We start from the raw sequence: 27,703 nt of genomic DNA, 5'->3' as shown, positions 1-27,703 counted from the left end.
CTGCCTTTAGTCCAGCTTTTTCAAAGGAAAATTTGGTTTTTATTTATAACCCTTTTAAGTATCAAAACTGTAAATATTCTAAATAATCCATGAGTTCTAATATCTCTGTCGGTACTATGTTTGATAGGACAGGTGTTATTAATCTCCTGTATTACCTACAAATCTAGTATATCACGTTGCACTTGCTTTTTAAATGTTCATAAAAAATTTAATGTATCAGTTATGTATTTAACTGGAAAAAAGAAAAGGTTTTTACCCCTACCACCCTGTTACAATCATTATTATCTTAGAGCACCTCTTTCTAGACTTTTTTCCAAAGGCTCCTTTTTACAAAGTGGTTGTTGAGATGTACATGTTGCCACCTAGCCTTTTAGACTTTTTTTTTAATCCTTAAAAGGATGCCATATGTTGGACTTTCTGTCGCTCGTGTACCACTCTTACTAGAGAGGGTGGGAGAGGAGGAGGGATGCTTCAGCACTGCTGACTGACTCCATCCATCCACCTCTACTGCAGAGGGAGTCGGAGAGTGGGTGGGGGAAGGGAGGAAGGTGGGAAACAGCAGAAGGGCTCTGGAACAGGCTTTGAGTGACTCAGAGCAGCCTTTCTCCCTTAAAAGGCAGGAAATTCATCTGCCTGACTGAGTGGGTTGGGGTTTGGGGTGGAGGCACAGTCTCTCCAGGTACGTAGGCCCCTGCTGTCTGTGCTCACGGAGGGACCACATTTAGTTATGAGACTGCTTTTAGCGTCTTGGTTGCCTTTCTCTCTCCAGAGCGCACAGTAGGTGGGCGGTGGAGCCAGGCAGGCGGGCTGTGCGGTGGAGGAAGCCTCTGAAGGGAATGCTGACTTGGGTGATACACTGAGTCTCTACCCCCCGCCCCACCGCAGCCCTCTGCTCTGTTGTCTAATTCACCCACACAGCATGTATGGGCGTTTAGTCAGAAAAATTAGAAGCACAAATGTGCTTAGGAGTCTTAAAAGGCCCCAAACCGCCGACTTTGCCTTTGATCACGGCCTCTCAGCCCCACACAGCGTGAATATGGAAATCCTCCATCAGATCAAGTGAAGCAAGCAGCTGTGTCATTTTCATTACTCAGACCTTGCTGGTGCCCCTAAGTGGCATTCACCTCACTCACCAGATCTGGCTCCAAATGGCTTGAGTGATTAAAAAAAATCAAGCCTGCGGTAGAGGCTGCAGATTCTCCATCCCTGAGGATGTGGGGGGGACCCATGTGCTGAAGGAGGTCGGCTCAGCCGTCCTCCTCCACTGCCAGCGGGAGCCTGGGGGCCCAGACAACCCTTACACCACGTTCTGGGTAGACGACTGCACTGCAGTGACCGGGGCTTACGTGGGTTTATCTCTGATGGGTTTGCATTACAAACAGATGGCATCATAGCCCCTCCCCACACTCCCTACTGGGGCTGCAGAACGATTGCAGTGAAAGTGGCCGTGTTGTCTGTGGCATCGCCCAGAGCTCACCCTCCACAGGGAGTGCTCTTTGTTTCCGGAACAGCTGCCCACGGGGGTCCCCACCATCATAGGTGTGAGTCCCATGTTGTTTTGCAGGGTGGGTGGGGGTGAGGCTGTGATGTCCCTGAGCACCTGGGGGAGTCAGACTGATGTCAGACCCACCCAGTCCCCCTCCACAGCTTCCACACAGGGAGGGGGGCGAAGAGTGGGGTGGGGCTCTTACACGGTTCTGCAGGGAACGTGGACTCAGGCGAATGGTAGGGAGGACAGGCTGGGGAGGTGGGGTGGGGGGACCATTAGTTACTGTCAGGCATCTGAAGGTAATTTCAGCTTTACCTTATCCCTGTATAACTTACTGACATTCGGGGTACGATGGTGATGACAGTTTACCAACAATTTGTGCTTGGTTTATAATTGGCATAAAAGAAGTGTCTGAGTGTTGCTTTCTGTCATTGTATCTACACAAGGGATGCAAGGTTGAGAACTGAGACTTGCATCGGGCTGGAAAGTGCTGTCGCCACCCACTCCCATTTCTTCAAGGATGGGTTGGAGGGTCTTGATTGTCCAGATACTTGCTCTGGCTTTCCACTTGGCACTGCCCAGCTGGACTTGGCTTTCCATGAGGTTCTCAGCAGTTAACGTGTTGGGGCTTGTTGAGAATTTTTGAACTGTTCACTCTTTTTTGTTTTTCTTCAAGTGTAGTTGATGTACGATATTATATAAGTTACAGATGTACAGTATAGTGACTCACAAGCTTTAAGGGTTATGTACTCCATTTATAGTTATTATTAAATATTGGCTATATTCCCTGTGTTGTACACTATATCCTTGTAGCTTATGTTATGCATAACAATTTGTACCTCTTCATCCCCTACCCCTATACTGCCCCTCCCCGCTTCCATCTCCCCAGTGGTGACCTCTAGCTTGTTCAACTGTTTACTCATTTCCTTCCAGGATGGGAAGGTGATCGTGTGGGATTCCTTCACTACTAACAAGGTAAGGCATTGTCCCTGGTGGATTGAGGCACTTCAGAACCCCAGCCCTGTCCTCGTCCTCTCCAAGCACCCCACTACTGGTCTCCCTGCCCTTCAGGAGCCTATTTGGGGGTGCAAACCCCATGAAAGCCCACCCGTGTTCGGATGGCTCAGCAGTCCACTGTAGCATTCATTGCTCTCTTGAGCCGAACACCTCGCCCAGAGAAGAGCATGCAGGGCGAACATAGAGGGTGCCGATACGGAAACAGGAAAGGGCATGGCCCCGAAACTTGTCACGTTCACACGTGCTACTACTGCATTTAGGATTTTTCTTCTGGCTGATGATAAGAGGTACCCAACCCCCAGTTTCCTCTCCCCTCTCTGTCTTCGACGAGACTCCATAGCACGTGGACTTGAGCAAACAGTGGGTGGGGAGCTGAGACCTCAGTGGGATTAAACTGCTCTTCACAGGGATGCCGTGGAGTCTCAGCCGCTTGCAAGTCTGGCATAGGCATGTACTGCTCCAAGTGAGACCTAAGTTTAGACTTGTAATGCAACAGAAAGGCCAGAATCTATGTGTACGTGCGCTTGCACGCCTGCATCGTGTTGGCATTTGCAGTAACAAGTACTGTATATTAGATATGGACTCCAGTGTTTACTTAGAAAGAAAGTCTTCCTCTTCACTGTATAAAAAAGAAACCTATTATCTGTCTCAAATTGAACAGCGTCCTTATTCCGCATTATTGAACGTGTTCAGTAAGTGTCATAATAGGCAGTTGTTATACAACCTGCTCAAGGGGGCCCAGAACCATCTTGTAGAGCAGAGTCCGGAATGGTCAGGCCCCTGGGGAATAATAAAAATGACAACGTAACAATTTGCAGAGGGCTTTCCTATACATCACTCTGCCTCTCCAGAACTCCTCAGCATCTTCAGGGCTGGGGCTAGGGGGTTGCTTCTGTTTATGCCTTAGCATGGCGTAGGGCACACGCCTCCTGATGTCTGGGGAGCCATTGGGTGGCCGCTTGTGGTCCCTGGCAGGGCCATAGTTATCACTTGTCAGCAAAGGGGCCGGGATGCCCTGTGCTGAGAGTGGCCACTCATTCGTGGAAGTAGGTTATTCATGATGTCTGAAGGGCTACTACTCCATGAGTGACAAAGAACTTTGACAGGCAGTATCAAGGCCCATGTCTCCCCACAAAAACACAGAGAATCATAACAGGAAAGAAGACCAGCACTTGAATGTACTTTACAAACCATCTAGTCCCATCCTCTCCCTTCCCAGACGGAGAAGGAGAATGAGGTAAGACAGCGGCCAGCCTGTGTGAGGCTGCACATCTCGCTGGTGTTAGAACCAGGTCCAGGGCCCATGGCTCCCATGGAAACAGGGCCACAGACTCAGAAGTTTTTTGAATCATGCCTTAGTTGCTTATATGCGTGCAGGAGAATACGGGTGACTCAGACCCCAGCCAGGAGCCGAGGACTTACACCTCCTCTGAATGCTTCCATGTTACAGGTTTCCTTTTCTCCCAGAGCACAGCTCTAATCCCCCTCCCCAAGCCCACCCCCATTCCTACCTGCCCAGGAATGATTTAAGACCCACAGAGGACAGAGGCTCTTGTATACTCACTCACAGGTAAACAAACTTGTAACATACATGTAAAAAATCATTCAAGAATACGTTTTTAAGATAGAGGGAATCTGAGTAAATAAGGTGAAGCATATACGTATGTGAAATGAAATTCAGACAGATCTTTCGAAGAAAATGAGCCCCAATATTCATTCAGAACAGCAGGGGGAGTACAACAGTAAGAAAGAAGTAAGACGTTAAGGATATTCTTTTGCTAGTTGAGATTTTTAACTTTTAGAATGTATGACATAAAGTTTGGTTGATTATAGAGGATCTGAGTCTCCTCATCAGTCTCAGCCCAAACCACTGACCTTTGAAACTAGAAAGTAATTTGGTAGACGCTTCAGTGATTTTACTTGGTCAAAACTGACGTTTGTGTAGAAGTGCCCTCGTTCATTGCGTGCATGGTGTGTGCTGTGTTGCAGGAGCACGCGGTCACAATGCCCTGCACGTGGGTGATGGCGTGTGCGTATGCCCCATCGGGATGTGCCATTGCATGCGGGTAAGTATGGGTGACACAGCAGCGTTTCACATGTCCTGTTGGCCATAAAATACTGTTCTGTGACCTCTCTCCTGGAGGTCAGGTTAATATCTTTAGTCTCTACTTCCTTCGGAGGTGAGAACTCACAGGATGTGTCCCAAAACCTCCATCAGAGATCACAGTGTTAGACTGTCCAGTGGCCAAAACCCCAGGAAAAGACACTGCCAACAGACAGGACATTCCAGGGCCTTAGAGATCACCTCCCAGTAGCGAAGGGCAAAGGCCAGACCTTCCATTAAGTAAGGTTAATTCTTCAGTTATCAGTGGGAATGATAAACACTCTACACTTTAAAAAACCCTCGGGTCATATGTTTCTAATCAGGCATTAATTCTAGCAAATGCATAGAGTTGGATGGGTTATATAAATTTCTCAATATTTGCTATTGAGATATCAGATGTCTAGCGCCAAATTACAAAAAGAACACATTGGGTATATCCTTCTGTGATATATGATGAATATAATAATATAGCACACAATGTCTTCAATAGTAGTTCAGAAAATGATTCTGTAGGCTATTTCTTATTTTAACCCTCACTACATGAAACCCAGTGGAAGGGTTTCCAGGAGGACAGGGGGACAGTCAGGGGTGAGAATAATTTTACAAGGCCCAGGTAGACAGCTTTTTTGGTGACACCCGGTTCAGAGAGAGTACAGAGTGGAGGAATGGCTGGTGCCTTAATCTCTTGTCATCTCTGTTTCCCAGGTCCGGGCATGTGGTAGATGGTCAAGACCTGCATTGGCTGTCTCACAGGCTGATATAAAAACCAAAGTAGAAGTTCAAGGTGTGAATATTTGGGAAAGCACTTTTTAAAATATCAGGAGTCCCATGGATGAGGAGAGAGCAGAAAAACTAAACTGAGAAAGACTGAGTCCTCATCTTAGATAAAAGCACCATCTGCCCTACTCAGACCATGCTGCAATTCATTTTGAGTTTCCAGTGATAATCTAACATAGTGTTTCCCAGCTATGGCTTTGTGACATCCCTGTAACTCCATTATCACACAGATCCACACCTATGTCGTATTCTCTAAATGTCGTTACAGGTGACAAAAGGGTGTTTTTCTCTTCATCTGGGTCTATCTCTCAGTTGGTTCCAAACTTGAAAGCTAAAACTCCACCAGTATATACACAATTCCCTTCTCAAAAAAAATGTGTCAGTTGATTTTATATACATATATGTATATTTTTTATTTGAAGCCATATCACCAAGAAGCCTTCATTCAGGTATTGTACACTTGCTATGAGCACCTGTGTGCAAGGCACTGGACTGGGTGTCCTAGGGAAATTCAAAGATGAATAAAACATAGTACCTGCCTCCAAGCAAGAATTAAAAAATAACAATAATAACCACTTACTGAGCCTCTATCATGTGTCAAGAGCCATTCTGAACTCTATATTATCTACACAACAGCCCCTTGTGAAAGGTGGGTGGGATCCACTCCATTTTATAGTTAAGAACACTGAGGCTTAGAGAGGCTAAAAAACATAACAAAGATCACAGAATGAGTTAGGTACTAAAGCAGAGATGCAATACCAAATGCATCACATTGCAAAACCTTTCTGCTTCTCATAGCAATGCAAATAAACCCAAGTGTGAGTGAGTATCCCCACAGAGCTGCAGAAATTACTCTGAAGCTTCAGAATAGGAGAACATGTTTCACCTTGAGAGTCAGGGAAGCCCATAGTCTGAAGCATGCTGGTTCATTGTCACAGCCAAGTGCAAATCATTCCCACTCACACCATCTATAAACATGCTGCCAAAGCTAGTTACTGGTAAGAGACTACCCAAGTCTATACCTGCACCTCCAAGCAGTTGGAAAGGCAAAGGGGTCCCCTAGGTTCCCCAGGGCCTCAGAAGGGAGTGCCCCTCCTAAATGTCATTCCCCACTAAATGGAAGCAGAGCTCCTTGGAGTAAGACTGATAGTAGGTCTAGGGCAGGAAAAGAGTAAAGTGAGCCTAGGATATTTTCTTGTTCCAGAAAGCAAGGGAACACTCAAGTCATATTAATGGAATCTTATCAAACAGAAACAGGAGCCGCTTGAAGGGCCCCCCGCCAACTTTCCAAATTGGGATAATTTTAGCATCACATGGAATAATGGTAGTAATGGATCATAACCCAGTTGAAGAGAAAAAAGAATCCATGGGTGTGCAGTGATACTGGGAGGAGGAGGGATTGGATTTGTCTTTACAGAAAAATATCAGCTAATAAATGCAGAAGGAATTATCAAATTAGAGGATCACCATTTTGTATCATAAAGTAATATTTTATTCAAGCAAGGTTAATCATGCTAAAGCCATTGTATGATGGTTGTTGGCAACAGGATATTAACATGACCTAAAGGTGTCACACCACAGATTATTATTACAGGCATACCTTGGAAATATTGCAGGTTTGGTTCCAGACCATTGCAATAGAGCAAATATCACAATGAAGTGCGTCACACAAATTTTTTGGTTTCCTAGTGCATATAAAAGTCATGTTTACACTATACTGTAGTCTAAGTGTGCAGTAGCATTATGTCAAAAAAAAATGTATATACCTCAATTAAAAAATGCTTTATTGCTGGGCTTCCCTGGTGGCACAGTGGTGGAGAGTCCGCCTGCCGATGCAGGGCACGCGGGTTCGTGCCCCAGTCCGGGAGGATCCCACATGCCGCAGAGCGGCTGGGTCCATGAGCCATGGCCGCTGAGCCTGCGCGTCCGGAGCCTGTGCTCTGCAACGGGAGAGGCCACAACAGTGAGAGGCCCGCATACCGCAAAGGAAAAAAAAAAAAAAGCTTTATTGCTAAAAAATGCTAACCATCAACTGAGCCTTCAATGAGTCTTAATCTTTTTGCTGGTGGAGGGTCTTGCCTCAGTGTTGATGGCTGCTGACTGAGCAGGATGGTGGTTGCTGAAGGCTGGGGTGCCTGTGGATATTTCTTTTTTTTTTTTTTTTTTTTTTTTTTGGATATTTCTTAAAGTAAGACAGCAGTGAAGTTTGTTGTATCGATTGAGTCTTCCTTTCACAAACAGTTTCTCTGTCACATGCAGTGCTGTTTGATAGCATTATAGCCACAGTAGAACTTTCAAAATTGGAGTCCATCCTCGCAAAACTTGCCACTGCTTTATCAACTAAGTCTATTAATATTCTAAATCCTTTGTCGTCATTTCAACCACCTTCACGGAGTAGATTCCATCTTAGGAAACCGCTTTCATTGCTCATCCGTAAGAAGCAACTCCTCATTCGTTCAAGTTTTATCATGAGATCGCAGCAATTCAGTCACATCTTCAGGCTCCACTGCTCATTCTAGTTCTCTTGCTGTTTTCACCATATCTGCAGTTACTTCCTCCACGGAAGTCTTGAACCCCTTACTGAAATCTTAAACCCTTCAAAGTCGTCCACGAGGGTTGAAATCAACTCCTTCCAAACTCGTATTAATGTTGATATTTTGACCTCTTCCGATGAATCACAAATGGTCTTAATGGCATCTAGAATGGGGAATCCTTTCCAAAGGTTTTCAACTTACTCTGCCCAGATCCATCAGAGGAATCCTATCTATGGCAGTTATAGCCTTACGAACCGTATTTCTTAAAGAATGACTTGAAAATCAAAATTTCTCCTTGAACCGTGGGCTGCAGAATGGATGTCGTGTTAACAGGCATGAGGACAGCATGAATCTTGTGTACATCTCCATTAGAGCTCTTGGATGACTGGGTGCATTGTCCAGGAGCAGTAATATTTTGAAAGGAATCTTTTTTTCTGAGCAGTAGTTCTCAACAGTGGGATGAAAATACTCAGTAAACCGTGTTGTAAACAGATGTGTTGTCACCCAGGCTTTATTGTTCCACTTATAAAGCATAGGCAGAGTAGATTTAGCATAATTCTTAAGGGTCCTAAGATTTGGGGAATGGTAAATGAGCATCGGCTTCAACTTAAAGTCACCAGCTGCATTGACCTCTAACAAGAGAGTCAGCCTGCCTTTTGAAGCTTTGAAGCCAGACATTGACTTTTCCTCTCTAGCTGTGAAGGTCCTAGATAGCATTTTCTTCCAATATAAGGCTCATTTGTCTACATTAAAAGTCTGTTGTTTGGTGTAGCCACCTTCATTATTGATCTTAGCTAGATCTTCAGGATAACTTGCTGCAGCTTCTACATCAGCCCTTGCTGCTTCACCTTGCACTCATGTTACGGACAACAGCTTCTTTTCTTAAATGTCATGAACCACCTCTACTAGCTTCAGACTTTTCTTCTGCAGCTTCCTCACCTCTCTCAGCTGTCATAGAATTGAAGAGAGTCAGGGCCTTGCTCTGGATTAGTCTTTGGCTTAAGGGGATGTTGTGGCTGGTTTCATCTATCCAGACCGCTAACACTTTCTTCCTTTCAGCAATGAGGCTGTTCTGCTTTCTTATTCATGTGCTCCCTGGAGCAGCAATTTTAATTTCCTTCAAGAACTTTTCCTTTGCTTTCACAGCCTGGCTGTTTTGCACAAGAGGCCTAGCTTTCAGCCTGTCTTGGCTTTCAGCATGCCTTCCTCACTAAGCTTAATCATTTCTGGCTTTTTATTTAAAGTGAGAGGCATGCAGCTCTTCCTTTCACTTGAATGCTTGGATGCTATTATAGGGTCATTAATTGGCCTAATTTCAGTATTGTTGTGCCTTAGGGAATAGGGAGGCCTGGGGAGAGGGAGAGGGAGAGAAGAACGCCAGTCAGTTGGAGCAGCCAGAACACACACAACATTTATCGGTTAAGTTCACCATCTTATATGGGCATGGTTCATGGTGCCTCAAAACCATTACAATAGTAACAGCAAAGATTACTGATCACAGATCACCATAACAAATATAACAATAATGAAAAAGTTTGAAATATTTGTGAGAATTACCAAAATGTGACGCCGAGACACAGAGTGAGCAAGTGCTGTTGGAAAAATGACACCAATAGACTTGCTTGATGCCAGGTTGCCACAAGCATTCAATTTGTAAAAATGCAATAAAGCAAAGCGCAATAAAACAAAATATGCTTGTAATTACAAACAAATCACCCTTACCATGGAGAGATCTGGTGGTCCCCACTTTGACCAAGTAATCAAAGCTGGCGTCACCAATCTTGACACAAGAGGCATTGCAAGCCTCCTAAAGTGAAGCAGTGAGAAAGAAATAACACAATATCACCTTTATATATCACATTTATATTATTGTTAAAAATGTTATACTTGAGGGACTTCCCTGGTGGCGCAGTGGTTAAGAATCTGCCTGCCAATGCAGGGGACACGGGTTTGAACCCTGGTCCGGGAAGATCCCACATGCCGCGGAGCGGCTAAGCCCGTGTGCCACAACTACTGAGCCTGTGCTCTAGAGCCTGCGAGCCACAACTACTGAAGCCCGTGTGCCACAACTACTGAAGCCCGTACACCTAGAGCCCGTGCTCTGCAACGAAGAGAAGCCACTGCAATGAGAAGCCCATGCACTGCAACTAAGAGTAGCCCCCGCTCGCTGCAACTGGAGAAAGCCCACGCACAGTGATGAAAACCCAACGCAACCAAAAATAAGTAAAATAAAATAAAAAATTTTTTAAATGTTATACTTAAATATAACCATTAAGAAACAACATGACAAATCCAGACTGTGTGACATTCTGTAGGACAACTGACCTAAGTTCTCTCATTATAAACAACCAAAAAAATGTGTCTGTTCTCCATTAAAAGTTCTAAAAAAGATATAAAAACAGAATGTAATGTGTGGATCTAAATGGGCCCTGGATCCTGGAGACAGTTGGGAAAGAGTGAATATGGATGGCTTATTAAACGGTGTTATGGAATTTTTGTTTTCGTAGATGTGATAATGAGTTAGTGATTATAGAATATGTTCTTATTTTTAGGAGATGTAAATTTGCAAATTGAAGTATTTAGATGTAATGTGTCATGTCTGCCACTTGTATTCAGATGGTTCAGAATTTGCTGCCACAAATATGGCAAAATGTTAAGTTAGTGAACGTATGTGAAGAGATCTGGGTGTTCATTGTACTATTTTCTCTTTCAATTTTACTGTACATTTGAAAATCTTCAAAGTAAAAGCTGAGGGAAAGGTTACAGCATATGATACTGCCAAAGGAAAACAATTTGAAAAGTTTGTGTGAATGAGAAAGCATACGCATATTCTACTGCCCTATATTAACATTTGACACTTCTGTCTTTCCATGCTAGTGGCTTGGATAATAAGTGTTCTGTGTATCCACTGACGTTTGACAAAAATGAAAACATGGCTGCCAAAAAGAAGTCTGTTGCTATGCACACCAACTACCTGTCGGCCTGCAGCTTTACCAACTCTGACATGCAGGTAAATAAGGGGACGCATGATGACGGGCCAGCCTGCTGGGGAGCAGGGTTGGTCGTGGAGAGCTAAAGCGGAGTTGCAGGCGAGGAAGCTGTGCTGGTGTCCCTCTTCACAGGAGGCTGTGTGCACTCCAGTTGACTCTAAGAGGAAGCTCCTGTTGTTTTTCATATATATGTGTATATGTATATATGTTTATATGTGTGTATATGTGTGTGTATATGTGTATATATATGTTTATGTGTGTATACGTATATATATGTTTATGTGTATATGTGTGTATATGTTTATATGTGTGTATATATGTGTTTATGTGTATATATGTGTGTATGTGTATACGTGTGTATGTTTATATATGTATGTGTATGTTTATGTATGTCTATGTGTATATATGTGTGTGTATATATGCGTATATATATATTTTTTTTTTTTTTTTTTTGAGCATGCCACTCAGCTTGTGGGATCTCAATTCCCCTACCAGGGATTGAACCCAGGCCACGGCAGTGAAAGGGCCGAATCCTAACCACTAGACCACCAGGGAATTCCTGGTTATATTTTTAATAAAATCAGAAATGGGGAAAGTCAAGGCTGTTGACTGTTGGCAGAGATGAGATGAACTCCATGCCATATTGAACCTCCTCCTCTAATTGACTTGGTGGGGGTGGAAGTGGGTCAAGGAACCTTCTGGGGTGGTGGAAATTCCTGTCTGGGTCAGAGAGGTGGTTCCAAGGTGCCTCCGTATATAAAACTTCACAGGTGCTGACTTTCAGAGTTGTGTACGTGACACGCCTCATCGTACCTGTTTTACACTCCCGTTTTAACACATTCGAAAGGAAAAAGCATCAGAGGGTAAATCTGTGCCCTACTTTGAACAAGCCACAAAGTGGAGACAATCCAACTTCAATGCTTTGGCCACGTTTTCTCTCACAAGTCCTAAAGCATCCTATCGTGTCTCTGTCACATCTCTCCAGAAAATCTGTGCAGATGCCACCACCCGCATTGCCAGATACCAGGGGTGACTGAATAGCAGGGGAGGTTGGGAGCTCAGAGCAGGAGTGGGGGGTCGTAAACGTGCTGCAGGGGCCACCCTGGAGGACGAGTGTGTTGCCAGTGAGGTGGAAGGGAGCATTGTAGGAGGCAGGTGGCCCGAGAGGTGGGCAGGGCCCGACCACAGGGTGCCCTGAGTGTCGGGGGTGACCCTACAAATGGCAGGGAGCCATTGCTGGGGCTGGGGCAGATTGGGTTTGTTTGAAGGAGGAGACTGAGTCAGATTAAAGGCCACTCTGGCTTCAGCTGCCTGACGTCAGCGGCGGGGTTGGGGTGTGGCAAGGATAGCGGCAAGGAGACCCGGGGATGGGTAATTGTCTCACTTCTGACGGGAGGGCTGTTCGGACTTAGAGGGCAGCGTTTACACCTGTTATTTGCGACCAGGAGTCTTGCAGGCCTGTGCAGTAGAGAGTGCTGTTGCCCTGGCTGCTGCAGTGGCCACATCGGATGTCTCTGGGCCTGAGGGGCAGCCAAAGCAACAGAGGATGTTTAGTCTCCTGTTCTGGATGGTGAATCCTGAACAAGCTTTTATTATTCTCTGTGTTTTGTTTTTCTCACTTGCAAGTGAGGATCGTAGTAAATTCCTCCCTCATGAGGTTTTCTGAGGATTAAATGAGATGATTCATCTCAAATACTTAGTAAATATCAATAAACATTAGCTCTTACTGTTTTGTTATTTATATTAACGCAAAGCTTCATGGGTGATTCAGATGCATAGCCTAGTTTGGGTACCACTGAACTCAGGAACTAAGCTTCCTTCCAGCTCTGGGATCTAAGATGAAAAACAAAAACCTCAAGAAGCTGGTATAAGACCTACAGATTCTCTACATTCCAGAATAAATGAGTGACAATGAGTTAGAGGATCTGTTTAGTGCATTTATCATAATGAATGTTTGGTTTATAAAATTTATTTTTACTTACATTGTAATGAAGAGCACAAATATTTAAAATATTTTTTAAATATTAAGAAGTTACTGTTAGCTTTTAAAAACTATTCATTTCTTTGACTGAAGAGTATGGTATGGAAAATTCCCATTAAAGAGCTAGACCGAGGGAATCATTTCAGGCAGTCATTTGTTTGGACCTGATGTCCCTAAAAAGATTGACAATTACTGGCCCCTTTGCAAATGTTAGGACAGGACTGGGGTGGAGCATCCACTAGTGGGTGTGGCCAGCAGAGATTGGAGGGAATTGTAGCACATCACAAAATACAAGTTCTCAAATTAAGACATGGTCCAAGTCTTGTGTGTTCCTAAGCTGCTTTGACCAGCCTGAGTCCTCTTGTCAGGTGTACACAGGCCTCTTAAGGGAAGTCGAGGCCAGAGGGAGTCCCATGGGCAGCTGCATGGGCTTTGCAGCCTGGAGAGTCTCCAAATTTGAGAGCTGCCTGCAAGTGGGGGCTTTGAGGAGGGCCTTGGGGCCCACACCCAAGAAGCCTGAGAACTCTGGAACTCAGCCAGCTCTTTCTCCATGGAGGGGCCTCTCCTGGCTGCAAGAAGATCCTAGGCCTCCCGGACTGCTGGCAGGAACACACTCCCAAGACGGTGTGGCCAGCAGGTGGAAGGCCAGGGTGGGAATGGATTCTTTCCTTGTAACATGTCCCCTCCCTGCAAGAAAAAGAAGATTCTTTTACAAGTGCTAGGCCTAGCGTGCGAGAGGGAAGGGAAGAGAGGGGGAAGGAGGGAGAGGATGAGAGGAGACCACCAGCACGTGGAAACTAGGGATGCAGCACAGTCAGTGGGTGCACTGAATGCTGGCAGTCTTTAAGGCCTACTTCCTGTTTCCTTTCCTCAGCCATCAGTAATCTCCACCCACAGAGGGCTCTGTTGTGGGCACTTACACTGCAAGAGCCCCTTCCCACACTGTCTTATCACCTCGTCCAGCCCCTGTGAGCAGCAGGAAGGTGGGGCATAGGGAGGCTCTGCTTGCCAGGGCTTAACCCTTGTGGGTCCCCCCATGGCTGCTCAGAACCATGCTGGCTCCAGGGCTCTGCGATACCATCAGCTGGGTCTTTGAGGCCTTGAGCCCTGGATCCCCACTGCCTTTCTCCCAATTGCACCAGAGCCCAAGCCTCACACACACGGGCAGCAACAAAATTTAAAACCCTAGTTCTGGCCACCATGCCTTTCCCCAGGCACCCCAGTGTTCTTCTTCATGCATGGGCCAGCCTTTGGACTTGAAACTATCGAGAGTCTGCTTGAGGGACAGCTGCACTGACCTCAGACAGATTTTCCTAAAATATACCCTTGATTTGGTCATTCTGCTCAGAAGCTTTCCACAGGTCCCTCTTGCCTACAGGCTAAAGTCCTGACTCCGTACCCAGGCACACCTTTCATTCACTGCACAGGTGCGCCTTCCCCTCAGCTCGCTCTGCTCTCCTCCCCTTCCTTAGTGAGTGGCCAGCTCTCAGTCCTCCTCTGAGATCAGCTCACATGTTGCCAAAGCGGGTTTGGTGTCCCTCTCACAGATCTACCTGTATCTCAGCGCTTCTCACTCTATCATAAGTGATCATTGTCTCGTCTGCCAAGTCCATCAGAAACACCTGCCACCCAGCAATGCTAAGTTTATTAAACCTACTGCAGCAAGGGAGAACCCCAACTTGACAGAATCGCTATACCGTCTCAAAATGAAGAAACTGGGGAAGGGTCCTTAGAGGGTTTCAGGGTCCAGAGTGAGTGGTCCAACCTCACCATGGTTGCAGACCCTGAAATGCAGTTCTCTGCGGGTCCTGAATAAACCCATCTTTGCTGGAGAAATACCTGGCAGTCTATTTGTTTCAGGGCAACAGCTTGCTCACCAGGACTTGCTTTAAGAACCTTACCTCGCTGGGCTTACCAACCCTAAGCTATCATGTCTTAACTAATTTTCCACCTTAAAAGACCCACCTTAAAGTGGGAGGGCACACACCTTGGCAGCGGTCGTGGAGGAAACTGGCGAGGCTTCCGGAAAGAGCTGGTGGGCAAGCTGCTGCCCCTGCGCTTTTTTTGCCTGCAACCATAGCGTGTGGACCATGGCGAGGCACGTGCAAGTCCCCACACAGCAAGGCAAGGAGAACCGTTTTACAGAGTGGAAAAGGAAGTTGGGAGGATTAAAGAGTTCACGGCTTTTCTTTTTTTAAAAAAATTTATTTAATTTATTTATTTTTGGCTGCGTTGGGTCTTCGTTGCTGCATGTGGGCTTTCTCTAGTTGTGGCGAGCGGGGGCTACTCTTCATTGTGGTGCGTGGACTTCTCACTGTGGTGGCTTCTCTTGTTGCAGAGCACGGGCTCTAGGCTCGCGGGCTCAGTAGTTGTGACTTGCAGGCTCTAGAGCGCAGGCTCAGTAGTTGTGGCGCGTGGGCTTAGTTGCTCCGTGCATGTGGGATCTTCCCGGACCAGGGATCGAACCTGTGTTCCCTGCATTGGGAGGTGGATTCTTAACCGCTGCTCCACCAGGGAAGCCCGAGTCCATGGCTTTTCATTGGCTGAATCGTTCCCAGGAAAGAAAAGTCTGTCTTCTTCCTGTTGGTCTCTATCATCACAGGACATGAAAGCTCCCCCTTCCGGTCTCCCACTGTATTTAATTGAGGCTTCTGTTTCATTAATTTTTTACAAAGCTGTTAGTCTTGATAAGTAAGCTTAGTTGGTTCACAGTTTTATCTTGCAGGAGCAGCTATTTCCTGGAGCAGGCAGCTAGGTTATTTTTACTTGGTTTCTCAGTATTGTCTAACGCAGTACCGGGAAGTGTGCCTGGCCCTGGAATTGATTAACATAGGGACAGGGAGTTTGGTGGGTTTCAGGCCTTCCTGACAATCCTGTTAACCAAGCTCCAGGAGAGCAGAGACCAAGACACAGTCTTTCTGCAAACCCTGACGCCTAGCGGAGGGCCTGGACGTGGTCAGCACACGGCAGATGCTGGTTGACCCTGTGTGTCTGTCAGCACCACTCAGTGGCCCAGGGAGCCTCTGGGGGATCCAGCTACAGGAGACTGTGTTTAGCAAAATCCTGCTCCAGGTGGGTCCCGGCAAGCAACGTCAGCATCACCTGGGAGTTTGTGGGAAATACAGAATCTCAGGCCCCACCCCAGGCTCTCTATTGGCAGCTGCGTGCGGGGTTGCCCATTAATGTCTGGGAAGCGCAATGCTGGGCGTGGCTGCTTGTGGCAGCCGCTTGAGGTTCTGTTAAGCAGATGTTCACAGAGCACTTCCTACGTGGCAGGCAGGTATAGAGCCCCGCAGGTACCGCAGGGAGACCTCTGGATTTCATACTCTGCAGGAGGACAGGCACATAAACAGCTCCAGGACAGCGAGGGTGTCAAAAATGAACTGTTTCTTTCTCAGTACCAGAGAAAGAGTTCTGTGCTTGAGTCCAGATTTAGCAGGTGTGTGTGCGTGTGTGTGTGTGTGTGTGTGTGTGTGTGTGTGTAAGGAGCCTCCTCTTCCCTGTGGAACTGTAAGCATCTGCTTGGCTTCCCCTGACAGGGACATTAATGACAGCCACACCCTTCCTGTCCTTTCCTGCGGCAGATCCTGACAGCGAGTGGCGACGGCACGTGTGCCCTGTGGGACGTGGAGAGCGGGCAGCTGCTGCAGAGCTTCCACGGGCACGGGGCCGACGTGCTCTGCTTGGACCTGGCTCCCTCAGAAACCGGGAACACCTTCGTGTCTGGGGTAAAGACCCAAGGAAGATCTCTGGGGGGTCCTTTGTCCACGAGGGAGGCTCATGGTGGCGCTTCCTGTTAATTCGCGGGACTAGACTGGACACTTGCCTGGATGGGGCTGAGATTCCTTAAATAAGTAGCAGAGAGTTAGCATCTGAGAGCTTTAGAGACAGTCGCTAGGCACCAGGAGGCTCAGGTGACAGTGGTGGTGAAGCATCGCTGTGGCGTGATCAGAGCTTTGACACTGGTGGGACACTCTCGCGCCCCACCCCTGCCAGTCGCCAGCCCCTCCCACTCTCGGGCACAGGGAACAGCGTATCTGAAGGCTACGAGTCGGACAGGCAGGCCACCATGGCAGAGGAGCACCAGATGAGCCAGGATACCTGGGACCCACGTTTGCTACCTGACTCTACGTTTCATCCTCTGTAAATTGGGCATAAGGCACGCTAGCGTTTGCCCCCAACCTTCCCCAGGATGTTGTGAGCAGTAGAGGGAAGAGTTTACAGTGTGTTATGCAGAGAGGCAAGTATTTCTATGGACACCTGGGAATAAGAATGGAGAACTGAGGTGGCTGACCTGACCCCTGGGTCCTGTCTCATCTCGCTCAGGAGACAAGTGATGAGAGAGGACAGAGATGCAAACGCCGTCTAATGATGTTTGCTCCGAGCTGCCCACATCTTAGTCCCGGGCCTCGGGTGAGGGCTGTGAGGCCTCGAGTTGGCAGGGACCCTGATTTTCTTCTTGGGTATTTGGCCCTACCTGTGTACATTTCATTCTTGAGTCTTTGTATAACTGTATTTATCCCTACTCAACTACACTCTTTTTTCAAATGGTTGATATCATTGTGGATTGTATTGTCTCTTCCAGAGTATTAAACTCCATCTGATGTAGGGTCCTGTAACGATTTGAAGAGACTCGCTGATTCCTTTGTCCACATTCTCAGTAAAGATGCTTGGAGTGCGGAAGTCCCACAGCAGGTCTTTCTGAGACATCAGTCGTGGCACCTCATCCACCCTTTCCTCTGAGTTGAAACCAACAACTTGGACACTAATTTTAACCCATGACTCCTCCTGTTTGACCTTTGAGAGTCTAATTATATGGCTCATGCTTGATCACAGAAAGCTCTGCAGGAATTGATCAAAATGCTCCCGGAAGCAAGAGAGTATGGGAAAGCCTAGTGTTCATGATTCTCTGGGCCATGGTAGCGGCCCGGAGAAGGTTCACTTTACAGGTGTTGAGGCAGGAGTCCAGGGAGGTGACTTGTCTGAGCCACGCAGCTGACTGCGGGCAACACCCTGACTAGGCTGCTGGGGTGCAGCTGGCCCAGGGGCACCTGGCTCTCCACCTGTGCTCAGGCTGCCCCACACACCTGAGACAAAGCTGGAAGGTCCCACCACACCCACTGTCCACCTGCCCTCCTCTCCTCTGGGCTTATAGAGGCAGAGATAAAGAGGAGGGGGAAAGAGAGGGAAAAGTGAAGAGAGATGCCCAGGAGGAAGGGGAGAAGGAGGCTCTGGAGAGTTTGCAGCCCCTCAGAAAGCTGGGAGAGAAGAAAACATGCTTAAAAGGGGGCTGGGTGCCTTCCCTGGCTCGTCACCCTGACCCCAAGACCTCTCTCTGGCTGCGTGAGGGCTTATCAGTTGAGGAAGGTGGCCTTAGGTAAAGCTAGTGCCAGAAAAGCATATTGTCAGCCATTTACTAATGGGAACTAAAAGGTCTCTGTGACATAACCAGAACTCATGCCTGTCTGTAGACATTCCTTGCATTGTACATAACTCTGGGCAACTTTCTGTTTGTAGGGATGTGACAAGAAAGCCATGGTGTGGGACATGCGCTCCGGACAGTGCGTCCAGGCCTTTGAAACACACGAATCTGACATCAACAGCGTCCGGTCAGTGAGTAGAATGTTCCCGTTGCTCCTCTGTCCTCCAGTGTTCCCCGGCCTGGGCTAGTACTTAGCCTCTAGGCTCAATTTATTTGGCTGAGAGAGGCTTTTCCAGCAATAATGGCTGATTTGTGGTGGGACTGAACAGCACTCCCGATTTCTTGGAGAATTTTAATATAATTGCACTAGGGGCAATGGATATTATCCTGTCTAGGTCAAGTCAGTGTTTCTCATTCATTCATTCAAAAAAATGTTTATGAAGTCCTTATCTGCTAGACATTATTCCAGAAACTGGGAGTACTGTTTTGAACAAGACAACATCTCTACTGTCCTACAGAAGACAAAGCACAGATAAATGTGCTATTTAAGTACTGCTAAGTGCTAAGAAAAAGTAAAACAGGGAACTGTGATAAGATGGGTTATTTCTTTGAATGGTCAGGCCTCTCTGATAAATTGATGTTTAAATTGAGACCAGGATAATGAAGGAGGCAGGCTTGCAAAGAGCTGGGAGGAAGATCAGGGAGGTGAGATGTTCAGGGACCTAACAAAAAGCCAGGTCACCACTAGCGAGTCCTGAGTTGGGGAGGTGGCTAGCGTGATCCATGTTTTGCCTTTAAAAGGTCACTCTGGATGCTGTATGGAGAATGGATTGTAGGGGAGCAAGAATGGAAGTATGACGGCCAGTTAGAAGGTTGTTGTGTGAGTTTTAGAATGAGATGATGGTGGCTGAAACTAAAGAAGACACACAGGGAGGATAGAAATGTCCAGAATTGGGAAGGAGTTGAGATTTTACCCTAGCTGCCACAGATTCATGGATGCTGCTAGAAGGCATGAGACTCCTGGGTTAGAGATGAAGGATAGTTGGTTACTCATAGTGATGGCAGTAGCTGGGGTATCAGCATTTTTGTGCTGGTTACCTAAGCCCCAATTCTACAGGGTCACATGAAAAGGGCCAAATGACACCTGCCCATGCAAAGGGCTGCATTATAGGAGAAGAACCCTCAGCTCAGGGAACCTGTATCTTTTATAAGGGGCAGTAAGCATTGATCCATTTGCTAAGACAGGGAGGGTTGGAGGCAGTGCAGGGAGAAGGCAGTGGTTGCATATGGATTCTGGAGCTCTGTCTTGGGCCAGCTAAGTCTGAGACGCTATTATACGACCAAGTGGGAATGTCAAGTAGGTAGCAGGAGCTGTGAACCGGATTCCAAGAGAGAGGTCAGGACTTGACATATATATTTAGAAGCTGGCACTGTCAGGACAGCATTTAAAGTTTAATCACTCAAGAATATTTATACTTAGAGGAAAGTACTAGACTTATTCCCCTTAAAAGCCAGAACACAGGGCTTCCCTGGTGGTGCAGTGGTTAAGAATCCACCTGCCAATTCAGGGGACACGGGTTTGAGCCCTGGTCTGGGAAGATCCCATAGGCCGCGGAGCAACTAATCCCGTGCACCACAACTACTGAGCCTGCGCTCTAGAGCCCGTGAGCCACGACTACTGAGCCCGTGTGCCACAACTACTGAAGCCTGCACGCACAGAACCCATGCTCTGCAACAAGAAAAGCCACAGCAATGAGAAGCCCGCACACTGCAACCAGAGAAAAGTCCACATGCAGCAGTGAAGACCCAACACAGCCAAAAATAAATAGATAAAATAATAGTAATAATAATTTTTAAAAAGCCAGAACACAATAAGAATACTTAATTACCTTAGTGGTAGAAATATTAATGAGAATTTTCTAGCTCTTTGACCTCAAATGTAGGAAAGGAAAACAGGGGAAAAAAAACTATCACTTTTTGCACATGTGCAGTAATTACCCAGAAAATCCAAGGAAATCAATTGAGAAATTACTACAGATAGTAAATGAGGTTTGTTTTTTTGTGTGTGTGGTACGCGGGCCCCCCCACTGTTGTGGCCTCTCCCATTGTGGAGCACAGGCTCCGGACGCGCAGGCTCAGTGGCCATGGCTCACGGGCCCAGCTGCTCTGCAGCATGTGGGATCTTCCCGGACCGGGGCACGAACCCGTGTCCTTTCCATCGGCAGGCAGACTCTCAACCACTGTGCCACCAGGGAAGCCCAGTAAATGAGGTTTTTAAGATACAGGATAGAATATAAAGCCACAAAACTAAATTAAATCCCTATATATTCATGAAATAACAGCTTAAACATGCACGTTCTCTCACCCATGCTGTTCCCTCTACCCAGAACCCTCTTCTTCTAATATCCACCAGGTCTCTACTTAGGCTGCCCTCTCTCCAGAAGGCGTGGTTATTTTTCTTTTTAGATATTTATTTATTTTGGCTGTGCCAGGTCTTAGTTGCAGCACGCGGGATCTTCGTTGCGGCGTGCGGCATGCACGCGGGATCTAGTTCCCCGACCAGGGATCGAACCCGGGGCCCCCTGCACTGGGAGCGCGGAGTCTTACCCACTGGACCACCAGGGAAGTCCCTGAAGGCCTGATTAGAGGAGAGGATGACTGTAACAGTAATAATCATTAGTTATTGCATGCTTTTTATTTGGCACCATGCCACGTTCTTTGTATAATATGTATACTGTCTTATTCAGTCTTTATAGCAGGAAATGTGCATTATCATCCTCACTTTTCAGATGAAGAAACTGAGGCTGGGCCAGGTGAAGGCACTTGCCAGAAGTATCCCGTGTAGTGAGTGGTCAGTGCAGACAGCTTCCCGTGGCTCTGTGTATCTGATTGCAGTGTCTGTGTTTATAACCACTGTCTTATCCCTTAGCTCTGGCCAAGTCTTGGGAATGGGGTATATGATCAAGGGGAAGCAAGGATACAGGGGACCTGCCTGTGTTCAGTGTCTGGTACAGATATACATATTATCTCATTTACTCCTCGCCAGTACTCTGCAAGGCCAGTGTCACTGTCCCCTGTTTACAGAGAAGTAAATTAGGTCAATGGGACCTTCCAGATGAGCCTCCCTTTCTTGCCTCTGTAATGAGTGGTCTGTGTATCCCTAGAAGTCTGGGGGACCAGCATGGGACAGCCTTCCCAGATGGTTCTGATGGGCACCCAGGACTGGGAATCACCACTCTTAAGTGCCCACACTTTCTCTCTGCAGATACTACCCGAGCGGAGATGCCTTTGCTTCGGGATCAGATGATGCTACGGTATGTTTCTAAGTTATTGAGAGCTTTTCCTATCCAAAGGAGAGATATGCTGACCTAATTTTAGTTTTCAAAAATAACTTTTTTCCTGATTACAGAACTGATGTGACTTCAATAAAGAAAACTTGGGGGAAAACACTAAATTATGTTAATCATTATACCCAAGAGAAATCACAGTTCGATGAATTCCTTTCTGTCTTTTTAGTTTTTAAACAAAATGCTTTATAATTTGCTTTTTTCACTGAGCAATAGATTGTGAACATTTTCCCATGCCAATACATATTTTTGTCCCACGTTATATTTTCTTAATGATTGAATAGTTTTCCATGTTATGGATATGCCATCATTTACTTAACCAATCTTCAGGTTTGGGGTCATTAGGTTTTTTCCAAGGTTTTCTTTCCTGTTAAAAACACTGCTATAAGCAAATATTTTTGGTACCTCTCTTATCATTTCCTTAGAATTAATTCTCTGACATGAACTTGTTGAGTTAAAGATCAGCCTAGTTTTTTGTTGTTGTTGTTGTTTTTTGCGGTACGCGGGCCTCTCACTGTTGTGGCCTCTCCCGCTGAGGACCACAGGCTCCGGATGCCCAGGCTCAGCGGCCATGGCTCACCGGCCCAGCCGCCCCGCGGCATGTGGGATCTTCCCGGACCGGGGCACGAACCTGCGTCCTCTGCATCGCAGGCGGACTCCCAACCACTGCGCCACCAGGGAAGCCCAAAATCGGCCTAGTGTTAAGGCTTTTGATACTAATTGTCAAATTATGTTGACCTGTATTTCAGGAGAAAAAAAATATCCTCCTGTTCCCTCAAAATAGCAAATATCTTATTAAATAATGAACTGCACTCTAATTTGCTATCCTGGAAGAAATTACAGGGGAATAGATTGAGGGTTTGATAATCATGAAAATTTTAAACTTCTGTATTTCAAAAGATATTTAACAAAATTTAAGGGCATACCTTTGGGAGAATTCAAGAGCTTTCAAAACTTCCCTACCCTTTGATCCAGCCATGCTATTTCTTGGGAACAATTCTATTCTAAGGATTCTATTTTTTAGCTGTTCTAAGGAAAATATCAGAGATGCATATAAAGATTTTTATAGAAGAAGGATCATGGCTTCCCCATAATTTTATTTGTAAAAGAGAAAAATCAGACGTAATCAAACACTTAGCAGGGTATAGCTAAGTAGATTCTGATATATCCACATGAGGAATATAACAACCATATTACTCCTGTTTTTTTTTTTAAGATTATTTAATGATATGAGAAAATGCTCATAACATAATGCTAATAGAAGCAATAATGAAACATCCTCCCCATTTAAATCCACACATAAAATAGATTAAGACTGAAGGGAATCGTCCAGATGTTAGTAAATACCTCTAGGATTGGGGGTGACGTTTATTTCCTTCTTTATGCATTTCTGAGTTTTCATGAATTTTCTACAGTGAACACATATTCTTTGTCAGAAAAAAAAAAGAGGGCTTTCATTTTTGTTTTTGTGCCTAAAGAAATCTGTATTTGCTGTTTCTTTGAATCTCCAGTAATCCCTGGAGATTGATGGGAATCGGGATTGAGGGAGAAAATACTAGGAGAGAAAACGAAAGAGGTTTTTCCCTTATCCCTCAAACTACACAAGCCACTGGCACCAGCCTGTAGCTCTGTAGCCATCAATGCACCAAACAGGATCCAGAAACAAGTGCCTCTTTGTCTTCTTTGTCACCCCAGTGTCGCCTCTACGACCTCCGGGCAGACAGGGAGGTTGCCATCTATTCCAAAGAGAGTATCATCTTTGGAGCTTCCAGCGTGGACTTCTCCCTCAGTGGTAAGATTTTATTTCAGAAACTTTCCCAGGACCGTAAAACAGGACTTCAATGAAACCCAACTCTGCCAAGCTTCCCCTCCTAGCTAAACTTCCTATGGGTCCATGTGCTAAAGAGTCTACTTTTGCACCAGTTTTCCTCCACTGCATTTTTGACAGCCCGCTTTGCCCTGCCTGAAGCAGCTTCCCCGGCCCAGTTCACTCCACGGGAAATGGCTGGGCCCACCTAATGCTCTTCTTCAAAACAATGATGTATCAAAACTGCATCTGCGCCTTTAGGCATTTCCTCTCCAGCCTTCCATTTTCCTTTCACACCTGAAAAGGGACCTTTTTTTCCAGAGGTGGGGCGGTGGGGGGGGCGGGGAGTGAGCAAGAGTCCCTTTCTTAATTCCCTAAAGCTCATGGCACCTCTGCCCTCACAGCTGGGGGGGGGCTGCCTGTGAAAGTTAAGGCAGCACTCGTATGCTGGGTCACTGGACCATTCAGTTTTCCCAGACACTCCCCGGTTGTGTAGCTGTGCTTTTGTGCATACATGCTGCTACTGGAACGTCTTTTCCCGTCCTTCTCTGCATTACAAACTCCAGTCCTCAAAAGCCAACTCAAATGTTGCTTTCCCTGTAGTGCTCTTTTTTAAAAACATTTTAATTTAATTTAATTTTAATTAATTTATTTATTTTTGGTTGCGTTGGGTCTTTGTTGCTGTGCGTGGGCTTTCTCTAGTTGCATCGAGCAGGGGCTACTCTTCATTGCAGTGCGCGGGCTTCTCATTGCGGTGGCTTCTCTTATTGCGGAGCATGGGCTCTAGGTGCGCGGGCTTCAGTAGTTGTGGCACGCAGGCTCAGTAGTCATGGCTTGCAGGCTCTAGAGCGCAGGCTCAGTAGTTGTGGCGCATGGGCTTAGTTGCTCCACGGCATGTGGGATCTTCCCGGACCAGGGCTCGAGCCCGTGTCCCCTGCATTGGCAGGCGGATTCTTAACCACTGCGCCACCAGGGAAGTCCCCTGTAGTGCCCTTCTTGATCCCCCTTCCTCTATGATCACATAACACTTCACACATAGCTGAGCACTTCCATGACAGCCCTTACCACAGGGTGCTGCAATGATTTATGAGTCAGCCTGCCCACCACCACCCTCCACAGGGGCCAGCAACTGTGCTTTCTCCTCTTTGAATCCCCAGGGCAAAGCACAGTGCCTGGCACATATGGGCACTAAATCACTGTTTATTAAATGAGTGAATGAATGAATGAATGAATGAGCGAGTGCATGAGTGAGAGTCATGAAAAGAAAAACAAGAAGGAAGGAACTGGTTTCATAACCATCATATCCTCCTGCTTTAAGGTCGCCTGCTGTTTGCTGGATACAACGATTATACCATCAACGTCTGGGATGTCCTCAAGGGATCCCGAGTCTCCATCTTGTTTGGACATGAAAACCGTGTTAGTACTCTACGAGTTTCCCCTGATGGGACTGCCTTTTGCTCAGGATCATGGGATCATACCCTCAGAGTAAGAGAGAAGTTTTTCTACTTTCCTCTGTGTGTGAGAGCAGGAGTGATTGGCCTTCCTGAAAGCAGAGAGGTCAGAGTAAGCTAGGATGGGCCTGGGCAGCCAAAATAGAGCTCTACTTTCAATTCTATAGCCACAGAGAAATGATTTGCCTGGGGAGGTAGTGAGTTCCCCATCAATGCTGCTATTCAAGCATAGATACCCTGAAAGTCTGATTCCAGCCTTTGACAAGTCAGATTGCCAGTCTCACCTCCCAGTAGTGCTGGGTTCTTACTCTTTGGTCACAGACCCCTGTGAAGCCCACACAGGGGCTTCAGGAGACCTATGAAGCCCCTGCAATTATATGCTAAATTGTGTGTGTGTGTGTGTGTGTGTGTGTGTGTGTGTGTGCGTGCGCGCGCATGCGCATTTTTCCAGGAAAAGTGTCCTCATGGCTTTTAGTAGATTCTCAAAGAGCTCCATGACTTTGTCAGATGTTGGCTCCCTAGAAATGCCACCAAAATAACCTGTTCATCAAGCAAAGCTTACCTCACTGTGGAAGATCACAAACTTGACAGTCTTATTAGCATTTCAGAAGGGGAGAGCAAAGGCAGGTATTTATGAGGTTTGGGGAGTCTGGTTGAAGGCAAGTCTTTTGATGGAGGGACTTAATTAGGATTGGACAAATTTGTGGCATAGTTTAAGATTGTTGGACACAGGGTGGGGGGAGGGAGAGAATTTCGAAGACCATCTTGAAAAGTAGGCGGTCATTTGATGCTGTGTACTGTCGTGAGAAGTGTGTGTCTTTTCTAAAGAGGGTAATTGAGTAGTCTAGTCTTAGGGTAAATAGATAAAAGGATTTTTGCAAAGTTCCTGAAACAAACAGTAAAGTTATCTGTGACTTCATCATCCTGGGCAAGAGTTTGCTAAATTAATAAACATGTCAGTGTACCCAGTGAGCTGAATGGGTACAGAGGGTTCTGGTTTTCAATCTAAGAGTTACCTTTCCTAGCAAGAAGGCCACAGATGCCCTTCAGATGATTAACTAAGGGAGAGGGGGAGCCAGGGCCAAAGAAGCACCTTTGAGTTGCTAGGAGTAAAGTGTTATCTTTCTAAGACATGTGAATGCTCTATTTTGGATGTCGTGTGTATGTTTGTGTATAGTAGACTATGATTTTATCTCTTTAAACTCAGGTTTTACAAGTCATTAACTGAAAACAGACTAAAAATTATCTATTTGTGTCTTTGCAGGTCTGGGCTTAATCATAATTCACATATAGGTACCTGAGAATAGAATTTGAAATCGTCACATGTAAATAGATCTTGCTTCTAGAGGATCTCAGAGTTTATTGCAACTTAGCTTAAGGGAGCAGCTCCATGACTGAAAGTTCAGCAAGCATCTCCAATATTGCTGTTAAAACCACCACCCTGGAAAGATCCCAGTGTGAGCCTCTAGCGCTATGAGAACACCTTCAAGTACAGTGTTTTTCACTTCAAACACTTTTTAAAATGTATCTGTTTTTAAGGTTATTCTAAACTATCGTCTCAGCTCATTCTATCCCCAGTACAGTTCAGCATATAATATATTCCATATTGTTTCCTTGAATCAAATTTATTTTTCGGAGCACTTTAAAAGCTGATTTTTCTCAGTGTACACTGTGACTTTTGGAACGTTCCCCTGCAAGTGCTGACTTTAATGGACTGTGTGAGAAGGACAGCGTTGATTGGTCTTTGATAGAAGAAAATGCCGATTCCAAATGTAATTAGACAGAATCAATTTTTTTAAAGTGTGTTTTTATGGTGAAAGTATCCTTCTCAGCCTTGCGTCCTATTGTATTTTTTCGGATAAAACATTTTCATATGTGTGAACAGTTATAAATGAAGCAGAGATATCATAAAATAGAAGGTTTGATGTGTGAATCTTGTGATGGTGGGATATATCTCTGCATCATGGGGACAGGACGTCTTCTTAGAGGGAAAAGCTGAATGTTGTTTGTGACACAAATGCTTCTCAGAGCAACCAAAACCTTTCTGTGTGGGAACACAAGTCAGTAAACTCATTTAAAAACCTGTTTGTAGCGTTAGAGGTACTAGGATTAGTAGCATCTACTCAGGCTAAAATGAATCTTGTTCATATCAGTTATACTCATCTTTATTGCATCGCAAGTGCAATTACATATACAAATTAATTGATAGGTCTCGAACGATAATGTCTTTGCTTCACTTATATTGAGGAAAAATAACATAAAATATATCTTGTCTTTATGTGAAATTCAGCAGTTCCTTCTGGAAGGTACCAAGTGCTTTAGTTACAGGATCCCTTATTTTCTGTTCTGTTTTGTTTTAAGGTGTAGAGGCTGATTCTTTGTTTTAGAAAACTCCTCATTCATAAAGATGGCATGCATCACTTAGGGAAATAAAAGGTCATCTCAGACCAAAAATAGTTCCTGGGTGAGGCTTGCCCTGTGGGTGGTCTGGGGTCTGGCAGGCCAGGTTCTCGTGGTGCCCGAGGGCTGTGTGTGCTGAGTCCCCTGGATCCTCGGTCCCCTCTCCTGACCCTGCTCCAGCCTGGCCCTTTTCCTAATGGTAGTTCTGGCTTTGCAGGCCCAGCCGCAGGCTCTGCTGCTTGAAGTTGCCCTTCCAGGGCTGGAGCCATCCGACAGGCCTGGACCCAGTGCCCCTGTAAACCTCAGGGGGTGTGCCAGGCCCACCTGCAAAACAACTTGTTCAGGTATCAAGATGGGCCCAGTCAGTCAAAAATTACCCAAGCC

At 46.0% G+C, this 27,703-nt stretch overlaps 1 protein-coding gene across 2 annotated transcripts in view; it reads left to right on the top strand.

Moving 5' to 3' along the window:
• Window positions 1-27,132, top strand: part of GNB5 (G protein subunit beta 5) — a 45,340-nt gene extending 18,208 nt beyond the window's left edge. Inside the window, exons 3-11 of one of the 2 annotated variants that reach the window (XM_065901450.1) lie at window positions 2,423-2,464; window positions 4,496-4,572; window positions 10,799-10,931; window positions 16,477-16,620; window positions 18,410-18,501; window positions 21,580-21,628; window positions 23,357-23,453; window positions 24,787-24,953; window positions 26,184-27,132. In XM_065901450.1, coding sequence (XP_065757522.1) covers window positions 2,423-2,464; window positions 4,496-4,572; window positions 10,799-10,931; window positions 16,477-16,620; window positions 18,410-18,501; window positions 21,580-21,628; window positions 23,357-23,453; window positions 24,787-24,953; window positions 26,184-26,195 — 813 coding nt within the window. In that variant the 3' untranslated portion in view covers window positions 26,196-27,132. The remainder of the gene's footprint in view (window positions 1-2,422; window positions 2,465-4,495; window positions 4,573-10,798; window positions 10,932-16,476; window positions 16,621-18,409; window positions 18,502-21,579; window positions 21,629-23,356; window positions 23,454-24,786; window positions 24,954-26,183) is intronic. The other variant, XM_065901451.1, reaches the window with a different exon arrangement.
• Window positions 27,133-27,703: the final 571 nt, after the last annotated feature.

Source organism: Phocoena phocoena, chromosome 2 (genome assembly GCF_963924675.1).
Source record: "Phocoena phocoena chromosome 2, mPhoPho1.1, whole genome shotgun sequence".
Lineage (NCBI taxonomy): Eukaryota > Metazoa > Chordata > Mammalia > Artiodactyla > Phocoenidae > Phocoena > Phocoena phocoena.
This window is presented reverse-complemented; position numbering and strand designations above follow the sequence as displayed.